Source organism: Citrus sinensis, chromosome 3, assembly GCF_022201045.2.
Source record: "Citrus sinensis cultivar Valencia sweet orange chromosome 3, DVS_A1.0, whole genome shotgun sequence".
Classification (NCBI taxonomy): domain Eukaryota; kingdom Viridiplantae; phylum Streptophyta; class Magnoliopsida; order Sapindales; family Rutaceae; genus Citrus; species Citrus sinensis.
The window spans coordinates 42726990-42747212 of NC_068558.1; the positions used below are offsets into that span (position 1 = coordinate 42726990).

Consider the following 20223-nt stretch of genomic DNA (forward strand, 5'->3'; position numbering starts at 1 on the left):
TCGTCATTTTTTGAGTTTGAACCGTACAAACTTCACATCTAGAAGAAAGAAAACACACAAACAACATAAAATAGGAGAAAGCCATGAGCATGACCACCAAAAATGTGAATTTGGGTGGAAAATAAAACCCACTACAAATTTAATGCTATAAGGAAATCTTCCAATATTACACAAAAAAGAAAGGAGCAAGAACCAAAATGTAAAAAGAAAAAGAAAACGAAATAGGATACAGCCACAAGGGAGGAAGCATTTGGGTGGGCTCCCTTGGAAAATTAGACAGTGGTATCTCCATATCATTTATCATGGTTAATGAAAAATGTTTTCATCAAATGTATGAACATCAATTCATCAATTATTTGCAACAGTTTTTTTTTTTTTTTTTTTCCTTTCCCTTTTTCTCTCTTTTCTAGGGATCTAGTAGGGTGGCTGAACCAAATATAGCAAGAACACACCATGTGGCAAGATTATTGTTTGCTGTAATATTATATGTGCGTCATATATGGAAATTAAATCAGGCTGCGATGAAAGTATCCAATATGGACCCTTAACTGTTACCATCAAATGTCGAATTCTCGATACTATCGAATAGCTGGCTATCTTTAGATAAAGTAATTGAGAGGCTGCTGATGAATCCATTCACTAAAAAAAAAAAAAAATTCAGCAGCCTCTCGGTGAAGTTTATGTTACCATGATGTTGCTTTCGTGGGTTCAATAATGTTGATAGGCTCTGTCTCTGTGCCATTTGATATCCGCAGAATTGAAGTCATAGAAATGTTGTTGTGGGCCAAATTAATTAAGTAGCTTAAGAACTAAGGTCACGTAGCTGTACCTTTTGAAGGAATCACCCATTTGTCGAATAATTTGAGGACAAGTTCGACAGAGATCATGAGATTCATATTTACTTGTATTTAAAGCTCAACTGATCGTACGTGAACTAAACTACCCAAAGCATGTAGCTGTACATGTAGTTCCACACTTAAAATCTACCAACTATGATATTATGAATACCGATCAAGATCCTGAAATTGCAACCCTAGACATTAATATAATTTTTTTTTTTGGGTTAAATATTATCTGTGCATGGAATCTGGACTGGGTTAAGTATTATTACACTGTTTAAAAATGAATTAATGAAAGGTGAGGTGAGACCTGAGAGAACCCTAGTTAGAACTAATTAGTTTTATACGCTTTAAAAAAAAAAAAAAAACCAATTAGGGTTTTCAGAAATTTACTAAAGCTTTCTTTAATTTTTTAATTTAGGATTTATAAGGTTTTGTATCAATAGAATTTCACAAGTGAACAATAAAAACAACTGAATTAACTGAAATAAAGAGAGAATTTAAGGCTTTTGATGTAATAACATTATTCTCATAATTTATCTGCCTGTTGTATAGAATTTATCCGCATGTGAAATTAACGAATCAACGATCTTTTCCCTTCTCTTGCTTGCTTTCTTATGTTCCTTTCTAATGGTACTATTTCATTCCTTACACTGTCATGTGATTAAAAAAAATGGATAATAAAAATCAGTTAATTAATAGTGTGAAAAATAAATGCGGTGTAAAAGACATTTAATTTGGTATACATCTTACATCAATGACACATGATGGCCCCTACCACCTCTAAAACATTTTAAAACAATTTCCTTTATGGGAGGAAGGATGTAGGATAGGAGGTCTGGTTCTATAATTAATTGTTTTTTTTTTTTTTTGGGTAGATGTCTTTATTAATTTTTTTCTTTTTTCACTAGGTTCTATCCAACGTCCCAATAATATAAAATGGATTGAGTTCCAATGGTTTTTTCAACTCATGGGCCCTACTACTTACAGTTTCTTTGCTTGCTTAAGAGTTAAGGGTCACTCGTTGATGACGACTGTGAAGAATAAGATGAGAAACAGAAGCCATTCAGGAATCAAGTTGTTGGTGACCACCATCAGCATTATTTTGTGCACAAAAAAGTGAAGTACATTTAAGAGAGTCTGGACCTTCTATAAATTTGTTTACAGCAGGTTTAAGAGAGCCTGGACGGACCTTCTATAATTTTGCTTACTTTGTATGCATAAATAATATCAACATGATTGGTCCAATCCTGCCTGCTTGCTACCTCAAAACAAAGCTACTTTCTACTTTCCTTTTCATGTTTACTACTGCCAAACTGAGAAGAAAAAAAGAAGAGCGGCGCATCAAAAGTAAAGCAAAAAAAAAATCAACATAATTTCCAAAGCCCAACTACATGTCTATAATATATTTACAGCATATCTACAAATGCTAAGGACCAACTCGCCTACAGCACAGATTAAATAAATTGAAAATCAAATAGTGACTGCACACAGTGCTAAGGAAACCTATCTAAAGAAAGAACAATGACAAATGAATGATGAGTACCGCAGCAAACTGATCTAGTAAAAAACTAAAGAATATATGGCAAAAGAAAAAAAGACATGCTCCCAAGGCTAAGGGGATCTATCGAAGGGGAGCGGAGCAAGCAATATCAAGTAAGATACTGAAAAAAAAAAAAATCCAAAGGAAAAATAAAGGATCCAATAAAATTTCTCTTTTCATGATTTCTTCTTCCCTGTTGACCCTTCTCTCTGGTTCCGAAAGTGACTGAGAAGTTGCTGTGCCTGCAAAATATATGCCAAAATATAAATCATTTCTTTCTCAAGCACGTGCACATCCAACAAAATAAGGAGTTGGAAAAAAAATATTTTGATGATTTCCAGAATCATTAAATATCATTGTAAGCACCATGATACTCTCTGAGATAATGCTATGTATTGTGATTAAGTTCTATATAATACGGCTAGGAGAACAAACCATATCAATATACTTAGAAAGATAGAGAAACGGAGCTAAAGTACATACCTTTTCCTTTGCTCTTGGAGTGCCAGACTGTGACAAGCCAACAAGAGGAGGAACAGCTCCTTCTTGCAAAACGAGGGTACAAAACTTGGGACTATGAAGGCATAGCTGCAATAGTATGGAAGCTGCATTTTCCTTTCCTCGCTGAGATCCTGATTCAACTACCTCAACCAGAGATGGGATGCCACCTTCCCGTGCAATGGCCAAACGCCCTTCTCCAACTGTCGATAGGTTTGCAAGAAGAGCAACAGCCTTGTCAACCATCCCAGTGCTTGGATCCATCAAGTCAACAAGATGCTTCACTGCCCCTGCTTGAATTATACGAGCTTTGTTTTCATGAAAGATTGAAAGGTTAAACAAAGCAGTAGCAGCATCTTTTCTACCTCGGAGAGTCCCAGAGCCTAGAAGATCTACCAAGGCCTTGACTGCTCCAGAACGGCCAATCTTTGCCTTGTATTCTTCTAAGACAGATAGGCTGAACAGAGCTGCGGCTGAATTTTCTTTAGCCCCACCATTGCCTGATTTTAATACATGAATAAGTGGTTCTATTGCCCCTGCTTCTGCAATCATGGCCTTATTCTCGTCATTAATTGATAAATTCAGAAGGGCTGTGACAGCATGTTCTTGGGTTAGCTGTGCTTCTGAGTATAACAGCGAAACCAATGGTGGGATAGCACCACAATTGCCTATAATCATGCGATTCTCCATGTTGTGCTTAGCAAGAAGCCGCAACTCTGCTGCAGCGGAAGCTTGGATTTCATTTGATGTGCTGTTAAGGTCTTCAATCAATTTCTTGACATAAGGAGTTGTGGTCACTTCATCAGATCCTGATTCAGAACGTGAAAGAGAGTGCATTATGTTATAGTTGTTTTGTCCACTCCCAACAACTTCTACTTTAGGTTTAGAGCTGTTGAAGTATTTTCCTGATAACCATGGAGAACATCCTGGTTCCTTACTTGAAGGTGAAGCGGCAGGGCACTCAGATATGATTTCTCCTGACAGCTCACTTGATTTTTCATTCTTACTGCATCTCCTTGACAACTCCTTTGATGCTGGAAGCATATATTCGACACTTGAAATAGCACTTGAAGCTGATTCACTTCTGCTGTGTATATATGACTGTTCGGGGGATCGGTGGTTAGACTTTTCAGTTAATCTGGAAGAGACATCGATCTTCAGCTTCTGAAATCCATTTCCAACATCAACAGATGATCTTGACGTGGAATTACTACCACGTAATGAACGAAAACTGTCTGTGCGGATTAAATCTTGAGCAGACACATGATCCAATGGGGATAGGACTGAAACAATATTACTATGTACAGAGTAACTGGGAAGTCTTAGATTGTTTTCCTCACACCAATTCTCTATCATAGCTTTGACAGTGTAATTGGGAATGAGATTTGTGTGAGCCAAAGTTTGTCGGGTCTTTGGGCAAATGTTCAGCCCGTGATCAAGCCATTTTTGGATGAAAACCCTCTCATACGTTTGACCAGAGGCCACAATCACAGGATCTATCATGAGTTCCAAAGATAAAGGGCAGCGGAAGTAGGGAGGGATTGGGACCCCACTTGTTGCCTCAAAACGCTCAATTTTCAGCATACAATCACGAATGTGGGAGATGAGATCCACTATGTAATTCATTTGATCTGAATGTCCTTTATTCTGATTCCTTTCAGCACGTATCCTCTCCATTTCCACAGCCAAACTTTCCTTCAATAGTTCCTGGTTCGATGTCAAACCAAGTGATTCAATAATTTTTACAAGATGATCAGTGCAACGAATGGTATCATCTTGTAGACCTCTCATAGCTTTTGTTATATGCTCCATTATTCTTTCCTGCTTCAAGCAGTGGATTTCCTGCATACAGTGCTGAAACAGGATTACTAGATATTAGTTTTGCTAATCAAGGCCGAGAAGCTAACAAGGAAACACAAAGAGTGATAAGAAATTCAACTCATCAGATTGGAAATCTTTTAGAAGAAAGAGGCAAAATTGTGAAAAAGGAACAATCAATCCAGATAAGATGCTCATCACTTATAAAAAAAGGAGTCAAAGAGACCAAATTTGAACATTCTACACACCTGAACAGCTGACATACTTGAATTGGATGGAGATGATTGTAACAGTCTATATAATATGTGACAGATTTCAATTGAAGAGCTCTGGATTTTCATCATGAGGGGCTCACTGTGCAGAACCTGGACAACAGGAGAAAAATAAAAACATAATAAGAAAAGGGAATGGAAAAATGCACGATAGTCCACTTTTATAAAGCCCATGATACATAAGATATGATGGGAAAAATAAAAGTGAGTCTGGGAGCTACAATAGGCAGGATGCATCGCTGTCGCCAGATTCTGAGTTTTCTTCTCCTAACTATGATTTTTAATATTTGCAACGAGGTTCAAAAAATTTCAGAAATCCATTGATGGTAATTCAGGTAAGGAGAAGAAAGCTTCACCAACTACAAAACTAAATATCCTAAAATTCCATCCAAAAAGTTGGTTTCTAAACATAATTACTATTTCTCTTCAAAAAAATTCTATTGTTTATTCTTTTTGGAACTATTGTACCTGTGACATGCAGATATGGAAAGGAAAAAGATTTAATAAAGATAACTTACGCTAAAAATCTTGCTCATCTTTGGACTCCAGTTCTCCATGAACTCCCGAGCCTCATTAACAACCATATCCAGTTCTTCACATTCTTTGTTAAGGACTTCATCTAAAGGTATTTTGTAATCAACCACTTCATCCAGAAGTGGCTTCAACAGTTTTAATGCACCAGCCATGGTCTTGTAATCTTTTTGAATAGGTTTAAGTTTTATTGTCTGGCAAGAAACAAGATGAATGAATCGGGATATACTGTTGATAAGACATCTTTCAGATGTTTCATCCATCTGACCTGCTTTTGATCAAGCATAACAAAATATTAGTTTCTTGAATAGAACAATTACAAAACAATTTTGTGCTGTCTTGGCAAAATCAGTTAATACTGAAAGTGTCTCTACAAACTCTCTTTCATCGTAACAACAGCATGGTTTCATGATTTTAGAGGAAACAATTTTACTTGTTACATAAACGAAATTCACCCAACAGTTCTTCAGAATAGTAACCACCCATCATACTGACTTCCATTTGGAGCAAGTATAATTCTAAACTCGCAATAATAGCATAAGAGCATATAAACTGAGCTTCCACAGAATTCGATGGTACACTACCAAGTGTCCCTTACTAGGCTTTTGTTTAGAATATTAATCAGCAAGTAGTTCATGGAAAATAGAAACAACCAATAAGCATGTTGTTGCTGAAAATTCAAGATTGATCCCACTGAAAAAGATATGCTGAAGGCAGGGAGCTTGGACAAAAATCAACAGAATTCCACAGCCAGACTTGTGCAAGAGACAAAGAGACTTAGACCAATTACTAACAAAAGACAGCCGTTATGAGTAAATGAAGGTATCCTTTTGCCATCGCTTATTAAAAATATATATAAATAAAGCTACTCCATGGCGCTTTCCATGTTGACTTTCTCCCATTATTTGAGGAACCCATTTGACTAGATTATCAAAGAAAGCAAAAAGCTCTGCTGATTTTCATTTTTGACTCTTGCACGTCTATCACTCAGACTCAAGACACGGCATCTCAATAAGGATTTGGAAAGCGATCATAGTTCCTCACATTCAAAATCTTCAAAATGAAAATAAAATAAAATCTCTGCATCTCAGATTTCTCACTACTTTATTATAGAGTGGAAGAGCCTTCGGTAACCAGAGAGTAATTCTACCAATGGCTTAGCTAATAGAAGTTTCATAGTTTAACTAGTACACAAGTTGAAATTTGAAAACACATTTTCAGGAAACTGAATCCTTGTGAGATCCAAAACTTCATTCCCTCCTCTTTCCCTGAATTACCTCAGGAACCAAACAGAAAGCTTGGTAATTTACTCAACCAAAACAATGTCCACCCAATCTGGAACCAAACAGAAAGTTTGCAAATTTACTCAGTAGAAACAATTTCCACCCAATCTATTAACCAAAAATTCTATAAAAACCAAACCCATGAAGACTAAAACCACAAATGATCAAAAGCCAATTTGCTCCAAAAACAACAAACCTCATTTCTTGATCACACAACAAAACACAAGAGCTCTAAAGTTAGCAAATCCAAATTTAAAAAAAAAAAAAAAAACTTTTACCAATATAATCACCAACCCACAAAGTTTGATTGAAAACATTCACAAAATAGCATATTAAAAAGAAAGATCAGAACTTTACATACACATTTGAAGCTTTATTTCATTAAAACATACCTGTGTCGAAGTGGCCAGAGCTGGTTTCTTAAATCAAAAACATTGGTTTTGTAAATTGGACAAAAATTTGATCTTTAACAATCATTAGTACTTTGCTTTGCCTTACAAAGTTGCATGAGAGAGAGAAAGAGAAACTGACACAAAGGGAGAGCATTTGTTGTTGCAAGAACTGGGAATAAAATTAAAAAGAAAAAAAGGGTAGGGGCCCATTTTGGTTGCAGATTTGTTGGGTTATGTGGGGCATAAATTATTATTAATTAAGGATCATAATGAATAGTTTGCAAGATGATGACTGAGTTGGGAAATTAATTATAGTTTTGTTAATCATAATTAGAAATTGAGAGAGATTAGACAGAGAGAGTGAAAGACAAGCCAAGGCTTTTGATAAGCTTATAATGATTCAATAGAATGATGCCCAAAGATTACAAAAATAAAGAGAATAAGAGTTAGCTGATTTTTAATTATTCTTAATTAAGATGTGTAATAAAAATTTCTAAATGACTAATTGCACCCTTCAATCTAATTATTGTGTTTTTGAAATTTGAAGAGTGAAAAAGAAGATTTGGAAAATTACGGAAACAACCTAAACTTTTGTTACTTTTGTATTAAAAAAAATTACTTTATTTGATAGCAAGCTAACTGTGTCATGGAGCAGCATGGACGCCATTCGATAAGAGGTTGATGCTGTTGGTGGACGAATGGTAAATGTAATGTAATACTTGTGGGTATCATAATTTTTTTATAGTGAAAATTTAATGGTCGTGGAAATAATATAATTTTATTATTTTATATTTTTACAATCGTTGAATTTTTATTAAACGATTATGAAAAAATTACATAACTTACGTAATAATTTAAGGTAACAAACTTTTTTTTTAAAATACTTTTTTTTCAAAAGTGAAGTTAACTTTATAAATTAGTTAAAATTTTGGGTCTTTTGTACAAATTTTTCAAAAAAATTCTTTAAACGAAGTCAACAAAAATAGGCGAAGGGTATAATCCTCAAAACTGAATCTTCGCGCACACAATTTGGTATTTGTAGCTTTCGTATTATGAAATGATAAATTGTGGAATCTTTGCCCTATTTTTTGGTACCAGAAAAAAGATTAAAGAGTCAAAGTTGTTAAAAAATAGAAATAAAAATATTGAGGCCTGGCCTGGCCTGGCACTCGTACATCTGTATCATGATTCCATGAATTGGTTTTACTTTTTTTTCTTACGTAAAAACACTTTCGATTTTTTTTTTTTTTTTTTTTGAGAGTTGTTGATAGGCCAATCTTATCAACCAGGACGGCAGAGACTGCTAAAAGGCTGAAAGGCACTATTAATAACTAAAACTAATTTTAGTGGTCTAATTTTCAGAGGCTTGGACACATCTAACAATGGCTCATTAATAAATTATTATAGCCGTGAACAAGATTCCATGCAAAATTTATTACACTGTATTTTAAGTATATAAGAAGTATATAACATAGCCTCAAACAATCAACATTACCCAATGCTTATAGTATTTTAGGATAGGGCTCTTACAATTTAATGTCATGTCATCATCCTGCTTAATATTATATATATATTAAGTATATAACATAGCCTCAAACAATCAACATTATCGAATGCTTATAGTATTTTAGGATAGGGCTCTTATAATTTAATGTCATGTCATCATCCTGCTTAATATAATATATATATATATATAGGTTTTTGCTACCTTACATGCACGTAAGGTACAGCCTCTCACAAGGTTGGTGGGATCCACGTATGAGTTTTGTGAGAGGCTGTACCTTACGTGCATGTAAGGTAGCAGCTCCCATATATATATATATATTAAGTATATAACATAGCCTCAAACAATCAACATTATCCAATGCTTATAGTCTTTTAGGATAGGGCTCTTACAATTTAATGTCATGTCAAGTGTGGGAAAAATGTAGAAAAACTTTAAAACCATGAGATTTTAAAGAATTAAAATTAATGTTGTGTTTACTTTCTAGAGTGTGAGTGAGAAGTGCGAATTCCTCCAATTCCAGTGTTTAATTCATTAAATTAGGGAGGAATTGAGAATCTCACTTCGTGGGTTCTACTCATTTTTTGTGTGGACAGTGAGAGTGGGACTCCCATTGAATCCACTCCAACCTCTCCATTTTCTACCTTTTTTTAATTTAATTCAATTTAATATTTTATAATTAATAAAATAAATAATATTATATTTATTTGAATAATATTATTATATTTAACTAAATAATAATTTACATTGATTCTAAGTTAAAATTATTTAAAAATAATATTATTATATTAATAGAGAATTAGTAAATATAATATTATTATATTTATTTTAAAAATAATAGTACGATATTTATTTAATATTAATAATTAATAATAATAAATAATATTATATTATTATTTTATATAATAATAAATTTAATATAATTATATTAAATAAAATAAAATAATGTTTCATTTTATATTAAAATTAAAATTAATAAAAAATTGTGATGTTCATAATTAAGAATATTAATAATTATTATAAATTTACAAATATAATAAAATAAATATTTATTCATTAAATATATTTTTTATTAGCTTTGTAATTAAAAATTATAATTCTTTAAATAAAGATAAAATTGTAATTTGAAACTATTTACTCACAATCCAAGACAAAGTAAACACATAAATTGGATTTTGATTTCCATTCCATGCTTCCATTCTAGTGTAAGTAAACAACCTACTCACACTCTCACTACCACTCCACACTCTCAATCCTAAAATTCCCACTCCTCAGAATTCTTACTCCAATCCAAAAAGTAAACGCTACCTAAATGTGCTTAAACCGTACAATTTATACGTTTTTTCAGATTTTTTTGCACTTTAAAATTTTAAATTAAAATATTTTTATACATACATACATACATATAGATTATTTCTTTTAAAAGGAATACATTGTAACTTATAATGGACCTAAAAATATTTTTTTATGATTCTAATTGTTTGACAAAAAACATGATTGAGTGCTGGAACGAACTTAATTTGTGAGAGTTAACTAATTTAACTATAAAAAAAAAAGATTAAAACGACCCGATACAAGAGCTTTGGTGTTCAACTCTTTTACTCAACATTCATTCGGGTTAAGTGAAAATTAATTTTTCATTCATCAAGTAAATTAACACATCATTTTTTTTTTAATTTCTCAACTTCATTCAGTACCAAATGTTTCGCTTGGTACCAAATGTTTAGGAAAAAGGAAAAAAAAAAAAGAATTCCTTTTCAGTTTATAATTTTTATTATAAAATGGATACTAAAGGAGGGAAAACCTGTGGTGGTGCCACAGTTGCATTCAGCCGTTGGATGTCAGTAGACCCCATCAATTCAAGTGCATCTAACGGCTGAACGCAATTGTGGTACGGTACCGCAGTGACACCGTAGCCTGATCCCTAAAGGAAGTCCAAAGAGTGTCAACTCTTGGTCCAGCAGATTGGTTTGACACCGTATTTGATATCGGCAACATATGGAAATAAAAGAAAGAGAGACCACAGGATGTTGCACCAAACACTGACGGTCTGTTTTAGTTTAGTGGTTTGACCCCAAGGTGTGAATTTCAAAACAACATGCTCGCAACTCCCAGCTTTAATGACTTTGTTTATCTGATTCTCGCAACACCTTAAACTATTGATTTTTGATCAATCAGTATCTTTTTAATTGTCTATATTTGCCGTACACGCCATGCTGCCGGTTACGGGGGTAGATTTATGAAGGATTTTCTTGCTTCCCGCCTGTTGTATGTATATGTACCTGTCACCTGAAGAGAAGTTTTTACACCTGAGAATACTTGTCATGGATGATGTTGAATCTTATAATTTTACGTAGGTCCGTTACTGTAATTTTCAAGTCACAGTTATTGTTGAAAGAATTTATAATTATAAAATAAAAATTATAAATATATTTTTTAAATAATAATTTTAATAAAAATATAATAATATTATTTCATACAAATATAAAATTATCTCAACTTAAATTTTAAGTTACAATAAATAATATTCGTTAAATATTTTAATATTATAACCTTTAAATTATAACCACACAATCTCAATATTTAAAAAAAAAAAAAAAGCTGTAGGATTTTTTTTTTTGAAAGCCAGCCTTAGGATTTATTTTAGCTCGAAGAACTCAAAGCACTTCCAGTTGGAACAATAATAAAATGACCGACACCCACTTGATTAATGTTGTTTGGAGAAAAAAAAAAAAAAAAAGCTTCAAGAAATTTTCTCTTGGATCAATGAGATTCTGTGAGACATGCCACGTGCTAGCTTTTCGCCCCCTGGGCATAAAAAATTGGATGGTAGGGTCTTGGATGTTGGAATGGTGGGCACTCTTGTAACTTGTTAATCGTTAAGGGGTGAAAGACTCCAAAAATGAGGAATAAATTTATAGCAAAAGAAGATTAATTAAAGCTTAGACCTCAATTGGTCAATAGCTGAAAACATCTATCTGGATTCTGGATTCTGGATTCTGGATTCTGGAAACTGTTTAATTTCCCTTTCTGCAAATACCATTTACCATTGCCAACCTCATTGTCAAAGAGATACATATTTTCAAAACCCAAATCATCATGAGAACAGAATGGTAGTTCTATCATAGTTACGGGGTGGTCTCCTCATTGAAAATGATTGCCGGCAATCACTTTCCAGGAAAATATTGAATAATCAAGTGCAACATTTGAACTGAAAATATAATACTGAAAATTGGTGCCGATAATTCTTTCTATGCAGGAAAGATTTTGTAATCAAACAACAGTTGAATCGCAAATATGACATAAAACTGAACCTGTGCAGTGGTGAGATTTTATGCACCGCCACTTAACTCCATGACAGCCCCAACAGGCGTTGTTCTTTTTTTTCAGGGACCTGTGAAAATGGTCTGCATGTAAACATTGATAAACTACCAAGTTCCAGCAGAGTTCAGCAAATGCAGTCATACTGATACAATCATGGGCCTTCAGAATCTCATGCAATGGTACCTACTCCCTAACTGGTCAATAATCCACAAACATGCGCTCATTAGACATAAATGGATTTATACCAACTAAAATTACATGTAGGATCCACAAAGCTGAGGATATGGAGCATGATGCTCCAACTACATTGAATAATTTCTCCAGAACAGCCACCTAGCATTTCTAAACTTCAACTACAGTACCCATAAAATACTTGGAAAAAGCTCTGGCCATTACAGTGACCCCCAAAAAAAAAAAAAATTCGTGACATCACAAGGAAACCCCGAGTCCATTTTTTGAGTTATCTTATCAGACAGTATAGAGTCTTATCACCTGATTTATCTTGGTTCTGCAAACAGGACAATCACCTTTCTTGGCCTTAATCTCACTTAAACATGACATGCAACCAGCCATATGACCGCATGGAACGCACGCACCTTCTACAGGAGCTTCCCAGCATATTACACATGAGGAAGAACTGCCATCATCCTTTACATTTGATGCAGAAACTCCATCCTCTAAAACAGGAACATGCAAGTCTGCCACACTGTTTTCAACCGATGGATAGCGGATTGGCCCTTCACCGGATTCCACCTCAGGAATGGGCGGAGCTGATGGAGCTGCAGAAGCTGATGAAGAATTTCTATTGCTTATTTGAGAAAAAGGGGCAGGGTTTGCAAGGGTTTGGACATCTTGACTTTGTTTGAAAATTGGCTCAAAATTGGGCACACCCCACCCATTGTAGTCTTCTTTTCCTGAAATTCTGGTGCTTGTTTGGAGAATAGGGGCAGGGGTATTATGGGTTTGGCCATCTTCTCTTTTTCCACAAACTGGCTCAGAATTGGACGCACCCCACCCATTGTAGTCTTCTTTTGCTTGTTCATCTCCCCACCCTTTGTAGTCTTCTTTTTTTGGTTCATCCATCCACCCACTACAGCTTGCCTCTGTACGTGCAGCAGCTCCCCAACCATTGTGACTCTCAGCATTTGCAGAATTTCCCCAACCATTTGCATTAATTGCTTCAGCACTCTGGTGGTTATTTGCGGAAGGCAAAAACTGAAACTGAGAAAATTAATAGCAGTAGACAAGGAGTTGACACCAAGCAAATAATGCATTTTATTACAACTGTACCACTACTAATCCATCATGAAAACATTTTACTTGAACAAATACAATCCATTTCATTCAAGAGAAATTAAATTAACTAAATTGTCATGTGAATAAACTTACAGGCATTTCCTCAACATTTAATTCTACTCTGTTTCTTCAAAACTCTAGCCAATAGGATATGCTTCATTTTATTAGATAAAAGTACATAAGATGCACTTGAGCTTAGAATAGTAATTTACATAACAGGAAAGGCTCCACTCTAAATACTTGACATAGAATACTGCACAAATAACAAATAAAGCCTATGGTCCCTCTCATAGTGATTAAACCCTCTAAAATCCCGGAATTCTCGGTCATATATCATACCTTTTGATGCAAATTCTAGAAAGGGTTCAATTTTACTTTTGCACTGAATACCCAGGAGGAATGAAAATAAGTCCATTCTACCAGTACCTTTCCACCTTCCTATAAAGCTTATGGAATACCCAGGGAGGGGGAAAAAAAGAATCCTCTTTATACCATCTACAACAACAATCCCGATTATATTTGCGACATGAAATCCAGGCAATAAGTACACATCATCAAGTACAACCATTAGCTGTATGCAATCTAGCATTTTACCTGAGAAGTTCCTCTGCATGCATTATATAACCACTGAAGCTGGTGTTTGTCACCCTCATTGGCAGATGCAAACTTATATCGAATTTCTAGTAAAGAGATACAAGATCAAAGAGAAGATCCAGCAAAGTGAGGGTAAGAGAATTTTTAATATAAGAGGTAAAGACTACTGTCAAAAACAAAAGAAAATGAAGGAGGATATGTGACACCTTATGCAATTTGTTATGACTAAATCATTTGTGCCCAAACTCCTCAGTTGCCTAATCAATTTACAGGATAGGCTCCTGATGGAATTTGTTGCTCACTTTTTTTAATATATTTTTGGTAGAACTTGATCAATTAATATGAACTTACTTGTAGCCTGGTCATATATAGTGAGTGAAGGATCAGGTTGATGAAACTTGGGTTCATCAATTTTGGCCTTCCAAAGGGCAATGACTGCACGAGGCTGGACATCCTGTTCACCAGATTTGGAAGATCAATAAATAATACCAACAGATATTAAAATAATAATAATAATAATAATAATAATAATAATAATAATAATAATAATAATAATAAAGGAATTCAAAGCCTTAAGTTTAAGGCCACAAACTAGATGTAAAGCCAATTTCCACAAGGATCTATTAAACAACATCTACCAGTTCGTATCCAATAACCATGGCTGCTATAAGGGTAAGAAACAAATCCTAGTAAATTGTCAACCAAAGGGTGGATATGAGCAGCGCAGAGCTAGAAAAACTAATTCTTAAAAATCTACCCCAAATTTGATGCCACGTGATGCACTGAAGAACTGTATGAGCAAAGAGAAATATATCAGAGCATCATGCACAGAAGCAGAGTTAACAGCCATCAACAAGATCCAAATACCAGCTTTTGCATATAGCTGTAGTGAGCTGAACTCTACTATGCAGATCAAGACTGAGTCATCAGCCATGCCCCCGCTCATTCTTCTTCTTCTTTTTTTAACTCTTCTTTCTTTTGCTATTGATTGTAGAAAATATAGATTAATTGTGTGGGAGAAAGTCAAAAACAAAAATTTGAATACCTGCAAACTAGGATATATGACAAGCTCAAATCTAAGAGGCTGTGAGGGATTAGCAGTACCGCAAGGTATAACAACAACCCAACTGCAAGTAATAACACTTTAGTTAAATACAGATCAAATAATTCCACCAGCAATATAAATAAGCTTCAAAGCCTATGAACCAGAAATTGGAAGGAGGAGCATGGCTTGTATAAACTGTGTGATCAACATCATTGTTGGTACAGCCATGCAGAAAAGGAGAATTTAAAATACACATAGTTAAAGAAAAGAGAATTGATATCGTACAGACATTTTTCTTGACATCAATTGAGGAGCTAAAGCTTCAAGAAAGCTTGGACCATAAAACTCCCGCAGCCAGCCACAGAAATAGCAAATATGACTCTATAAAAAGACCAAAAAAAAAATATCAACAAAAAGTTTTTGCAGTAAAATAATCTTCTAACAACCACAGATTATTTATGCTATGGCACAAAAGTGAACATTGTCAATCTTACCTCAATTGCACGGACAACATTAATATGCCCCTTAATTCTTGCAACACCAAGTGCAGTGTGACAATCATCATTCCTCACAAGAGCATTGGCTGAAACATTAAATAAATAAACTAAACTCTATCAGTCTTCATTTGTGCAAATAGTAACACATTGACGCATAAAATTCTGCAAACTGCATGGACCAGGACCAATAATCAGACCTCCACAAGAGAGAAGTAACCTAACAGTTGGTTCCAATCCCCTTTTTGCTGCATGATGCAATGGAGTTCCACCACGACCACCTACCAAAGAATTTGAATCACCATTCGGAAACGCATGCTTTGTAAAAACAATACAAATAATTCACAAACTTACCGGGGCGGTAAGCATTGATGTTGGCACCCAATTCAATGAGAGTTTTAGCAACATTTATTAACCCAGAATCCATGCAAGCCACGATTAAGGGGGTCTTTCCTTCCTTGTCCATCCACTACAGCAAAAAAAGGCAAACAGAACCCAGAATTGTAATGCTATTGAAGTTGATGGTGTCCATGAAAATGTTTAGGTGAAGAGTTGCTACGTCACCTCGAGGCTAGCGCCTTGGCTGCGAAGTGCTCTGATGGCGTCCACGTCGCCGGTGATGACCCATTGATAGAGCAACTCATCTTTGGATTGTCGTTGTTGATGTTGGTTCATCGAATTCAGACTTTGCCCCATGACTTTTTAACGTTATCAAGAGCTCTGAAATGATTTGATGAAATATGAGTAAATTTTTTTAGATTAAAATAGATGTCGATTTTTATGAGAAAACTTAGGAACGAAGAGATGGGTTTCGTCAGTTAACTGAAAGAGAGAGTCAGAGAAAGAACTTAGGGAGAGCTTTTGTTAGAGAATTTTGTACTTTGGCAAAAACTCTAGCCTTGTTCAATTGATATGGGCCGTTCCTTTTCTTTTTTTTTTTTTATAATTTTTCATTTGCGTATTGGCTTTATAAAGATCAAATTGAAGGTCATAAAAGCCAAGCCAAAATTTGAAAATTAAAACGAAAAAAGAAATGGGATAAAAAGTAAGAATAAATTTCAGGCATGCTTCTGATATCAAGAATTTTCAATGGAAAACGTAACAAAAACGCATTCAGAAGACTATCTCTGCATAAAGAACAACTACAAGTCCAAAAACAGTGTGGAAAGGACTAAATATTACACAAAACGAAATAAACAAGACAGATGTAAATTATAAGGAAACCAAAAGGAGATTTATCACTACTATCTCAAAATTGGAAGCAGTCTCTTGCTGTGCTTTAGATCACTAATCAGACTGAGCTACCGGCAAGCAACTCGAGTAGTACAGCTTTCTTCATTTTTGAAAACCCTTTCACACCCCGAGACTTGGCAAGTGCCCTTAGTTCAGGGAGCTTCAATGCACTCAAATCTCCGTTTTCAATCTCCTCTTGCTTGTTCTCATCTTCATCATTATCCGAAGATTCACCTTCCTCTGACACACCATACACGCTATCGTCTACAATATTGGGCTCATTCTCCAATACCTCGTCATACAAACTGCCATCTGTGATAACATTGGATTCTACATCTGATGCCTCATCATACACCTCTCCATCTGCAAAACTGGCCTCAGGCTCTGTTTCTAGTTCTGGCTCTGATTCAGACTCACGTTTAGGGTCTGTATGTATCTCCAATGAACTCTTCTTTCCCTTTCCACTTGAATCTAAACGTGAGATAGAATTCTCAGTTTCCTCACTGGAATAAACAGGCTGGTATTTGAATTGAGTGACTGGAGACCTGCGCCTGAAATTTGATGCCGGTCTTGTAAAAGAAGACACATTAGGTTCTCGGGACTCAGTCCGGGCCCTACTACTTGAATCAAAGAAGCTTGTGCTTTTATCTTCAATATGTGAGCCATTTGGTTCATCCTGCTCCAAACTAAAATCGTTGCTGCTGCCACTGCTGCTTTTCCTTTTACCTTGCTCAACTGAGTGTTTCCTCAACAGCTTAAGGAGAGAATCAACAGTTTCACTCTCTTTACGTTGTCCTTGCATGGATTCAGTCTTCTTGTCTTCTCTTGCTGCAGCTCTTTCTCGAAGCTGAACTTGGACCTTGCGGAAAAGTTCAACGATCTCCTTCTCTCTTGGTCCTGGGGTTGATGTTGCTTGGAATTTTGGGGAATTGGAGAGGGAGAGTATAGGCCCATTTCTGGAAGATAACAGTTCAGATTCATCATCAATGCTATCCCTCTCTTCATTTTCCCTGTTCCTGCCTCGGTAACCATTTCTGTTTTGCCTTGAGAAGTCAGGATTTCTCCTATAACTACCAGAGCTAGCTCTACATGCAAATGATGCTCCCTTAGAACTGTATTTCACTGCTCCAATCTTGACCTGGGATAGGATTCTGAAGTCACCACGAGAAGAGCATGAAGACACAGCCACTGCTCTTCCGGAAACACCCATACATGGGAGACATCTGCCTTCAGATGGCCCATAACCTACAAGAAGACAGGACAGGTACAGAAAAGTCAATTAATTAAAATAATAATTTGATAGATAAAAGATTTACTTGAGAACTGAACCCTATTCATGATTGGCAAGACAGACTATATGAAGCACATTTCATATACTTGATAAGCTCACGGTAAAGTTTCCCATTGGAAAATAGTTTTGAACTTTTTATTTCTCTCTTAACACATTTATGGAGATTATCCCCTCAAAAAGGATGAGGACAACTCAGAGAAAACTCTTTTATATCGAGGCTTAAGAATCCTTATAGTCCAATCATGACAATTAACCTGTTACCAAGAAGCATATCAACAATGAAAGGAAAATCCGAAAATGGGAATGGGGCCATTAGAGTGGCACAAAAATAATGGTAGGCTTATTTGGATTGCTAAGACAAAACATAGTGTTTTTTTATTTTAAAAAAAAAAAAAAAAAGAAGAAGGTACAGTCCTGGGATTCTTGCAAGTACTAATACCTACATAACTTCAGATCCTAAAAGCCTTCCTCTATCTCTAGTTTTCTCTCATTAATACAAAAATGACAAACCATGATATGCATATGCTCCACTCTTAGCTTTCTTACCATTCCAATTTATCACAAGTGACAACCATCTATCTACAATATATGCTTAAAGGCAGAACAAATAGTAACTAATGCTACAACTATTAAACATACACAAAATTTCTAGCTGAGCTTAAGGCCTTTTTTTCAAGTATAAACTTGCTCCCATGGAAATGTCGAGTGCAGTTGGTGCTTTTTTCCCCCCCTCACAATCCAACTACACTTTCTTTCTATAGGAACATAGTGCATACTGAATTGTAGTAATCCATAATAAAAAAAAAGAAAAACTGAAGATGTGTTATCCTCTACATGTCTATAGAATAATTTAAGCATAATGCATTGCCAACACTAGACTTCTATGCCACCACAACAACCACCATTTCCAACACTATCCATCACAATTCTCCTATTCACTTAAAGTATTAACGGAAAGAGCGGTCCAAGCAAGAATCATATCTTCCAAGATACATCTCTATGGCAATTTATTAAAGACCTCAGGCAAGAGATAATGCAGCCATATAAAGAATAACATTTCTTAAACTTAATGAAACAACCAGGCCGTTCTGTAGTTGGCTCCCTCCAATCAAACAAATACAAAAACATCAATTCAATAAGGGTTACATTCAGAGTACTTCTAGCATCTTCAAAATTGCTTTGAAAAGGTAGAAACTCTTCTGTCCCAATTATTATAGTTTTGTTTAAAACACACTTTCATAAATGCTTTTTCTAGGAAGTGCTTTATTGCTTGAGAAGTTCCTCCCTTCTCAAAAAAGCACCATCCCGAGTACCCTACTAAAAGCCGTCTTTTATTCAATGAATTAACAAAAACAAAACCATCTGTCGTTTCTTTGCCTTTCAACATTTCTTCTACATATACGACTCTGTAAAGAAATTATTTGAGTGCAAATACTCTAATTAACAGAAAGGAAAAAAACAGTTATAATGGAAACCCTAAAGCTTGTTTTGAGTTGTTAAATATTATATCTCCAGTGAACGAATAAATAACTGAAAATGGAATTTAGATGCGGCCATTTCGGAGGATTCGAAGTACCTGGGGGGCTCTTAGCTGTGAGATGGACTGCTTGCGACATCACTTTCACTTGCTCGAAATTGGACACAAGATTAGAGCAGCTTTTGCATTTTATATGATTTTTCAAATTTGGTTCTTTCAGTTTTGATAGCAACTCCAATTCGAGGTCAGCTTTGCGAATTTATATACCCATTGAGAAGGGACTTTTTGGGTAGTCCACAGCTTGACGAGGGGCAAAAGTGGGTTAATGTTTCCTGTTGATTTGAAGGCGGGTACGTGTCCGCCTGTCCGGCTTTCGTTTGGAATCGGACCCGCTCCTCTTCCCTAGCAGTACTGTACATTTTTTTAAAAACTTTTTTATTAGCTAGCATTACCAGTGCTAAATATTTATTTGGTATGAATTATTTAAGGATAATAAATATTTTTTTAATTTCATAGATTTTTTTCAAAATTTTTATTGTTATTTAATTTTTTAATAGAATTTTTAAAGATTAAATAAGTTACTTTGTTCTTATGAGTAAAATTTAAATTTTGTACTTTAATAGTAAAGGTTAATTTTTTTAAATGTTAAAATGTCTGAAATATATTTTACATATTTCATAATCTTATTTCATTCGTTTCACAATATAACTTTAAAAAATTTACCTATTAAATTTTTTTTATAATTTTTATTAAAAACACCCATTGACAAGCAAATAACTATTTTTAAAA

The 20223-nt window shown here is 34.8% G+C and overlaps 3 protein-coding genes across 8 annotated transcripts; all 3 read right to left on the reverse strand.

Annotated features, from left to right (window-relative positions):
* Positions 1 to 2190: 2190 nt before the first annotated feature.
* LOC102612575 (U-box domain-containing protein 3) lies at positions 2191 to 7568 on the reverse strand. 4 transcript variants are annotated; one of them, XM_052437962.1, is made up of 5 exons: positions 7177 to 7568; positions 5489 to 5769; positions 4947 to 5063; positions 2866 to 4722; positions 2191 to 2624 (listed from the first exon to the last, which is right to left on the reverse strand). In XM_052437962.1, exons 2-5 carry the CDS (start codon positions 5762 to 5764, stop codon positions 2559 to 2561), a joined length of 2316 nt encoding a protein of 771 aa, XP_052293922.1. In that variant the 5' UTR covers positions 5765 to 5769; positions 7177 to 7568; the 3' UTR covers positions 2191 to 2558. The 4 variants fall into 4 exon arrangements, with proteins under 4 accessions (XP_052293922.1, XP_024954707.2, XP_006479530.2 ...); XM_025098939.2 differs by having other exon boundaries at positions 2866 to 4734; positions 7316 to 7567; XM_006479467.4 differs by having other exon boundaries at positions 2866 to 4734; positions 5489 to 5772; positions 7177 to 7567.
* Positions 7569 to 12035: 4467 nt separating this feature from the next.
* LOC102613083 (putative E3 ubiquitin-protein ligase XBAT34) lies at positions 12036 to 16393 on the reverse strand. 2 transcript variants are annotated; one of them, XM_025098455.2, is made up of 9 exons: positions 15998 to 16393; positions 15788 to 15902; positions 15634 to 15681; positions 15434 to 15522; positions 15229 to 15320; positions 14940 to 15021; positions 14246 to 14348; positions 13895 to 13980; positions 12036 to 13219 (listed from the first exon to the last, which is right to left on the reverse strand). In XM_025098455.2, exons 1-9 carry the CDS (start codon positions 16127 to 16129, stop codon positions 12473 to 12475), a joined length of 1494 nt encoding a protein of 497 aa, XP_024954223.2. In that variant the 5' UTR covers positions 16130 to 16393; the 3' UTR covers positions 12036 to 12472. The 2 variants fall into 2 exon arrangements, with proteins under 2 accessions (XP_024954223.2, XP_052292943.1); XM_052436983.1 differs by having other exon boundaries at positions 15634 to 15714.
* A 152-nt stretch (positions 16394 to 16545) lies between these two features.
* On the reverse strand, positions 16546 to 19697 carry LOC102613568 (rho-N domain-containing protein 1, chloroplastic). 2 transcript variants are annotated; one of them, XM_006479470.3, is made up of 2 exons: positions 19534 to 19697; positions 16546 to 17911 (listed from the first exon to the last, which is right to left on the reverse strand). In XM_006479470.3, exons 1-2 carry the CDS (start codon positions 19571 to 19573, stop codon positions 16725 to 16727), a joined length of 1227 nt encoding a protein of 408 aa, XP_006479533.2. In that variant the 5' UTR covers positions 19574 to 19697; the 3' UTR covers positions 16546 to 16724. The 2 variants fall into 2 exon arrangements, with proteins under 2 accessions (XP_006479533.2, XP_006479534.2); XM_006479471.3 differs by lacking the exon at positions 19534 to 19697 and adding an exon at positions 18044 to 18231.
* Positions 19698 to 20223: the final 526 nt, after the last annotated feature.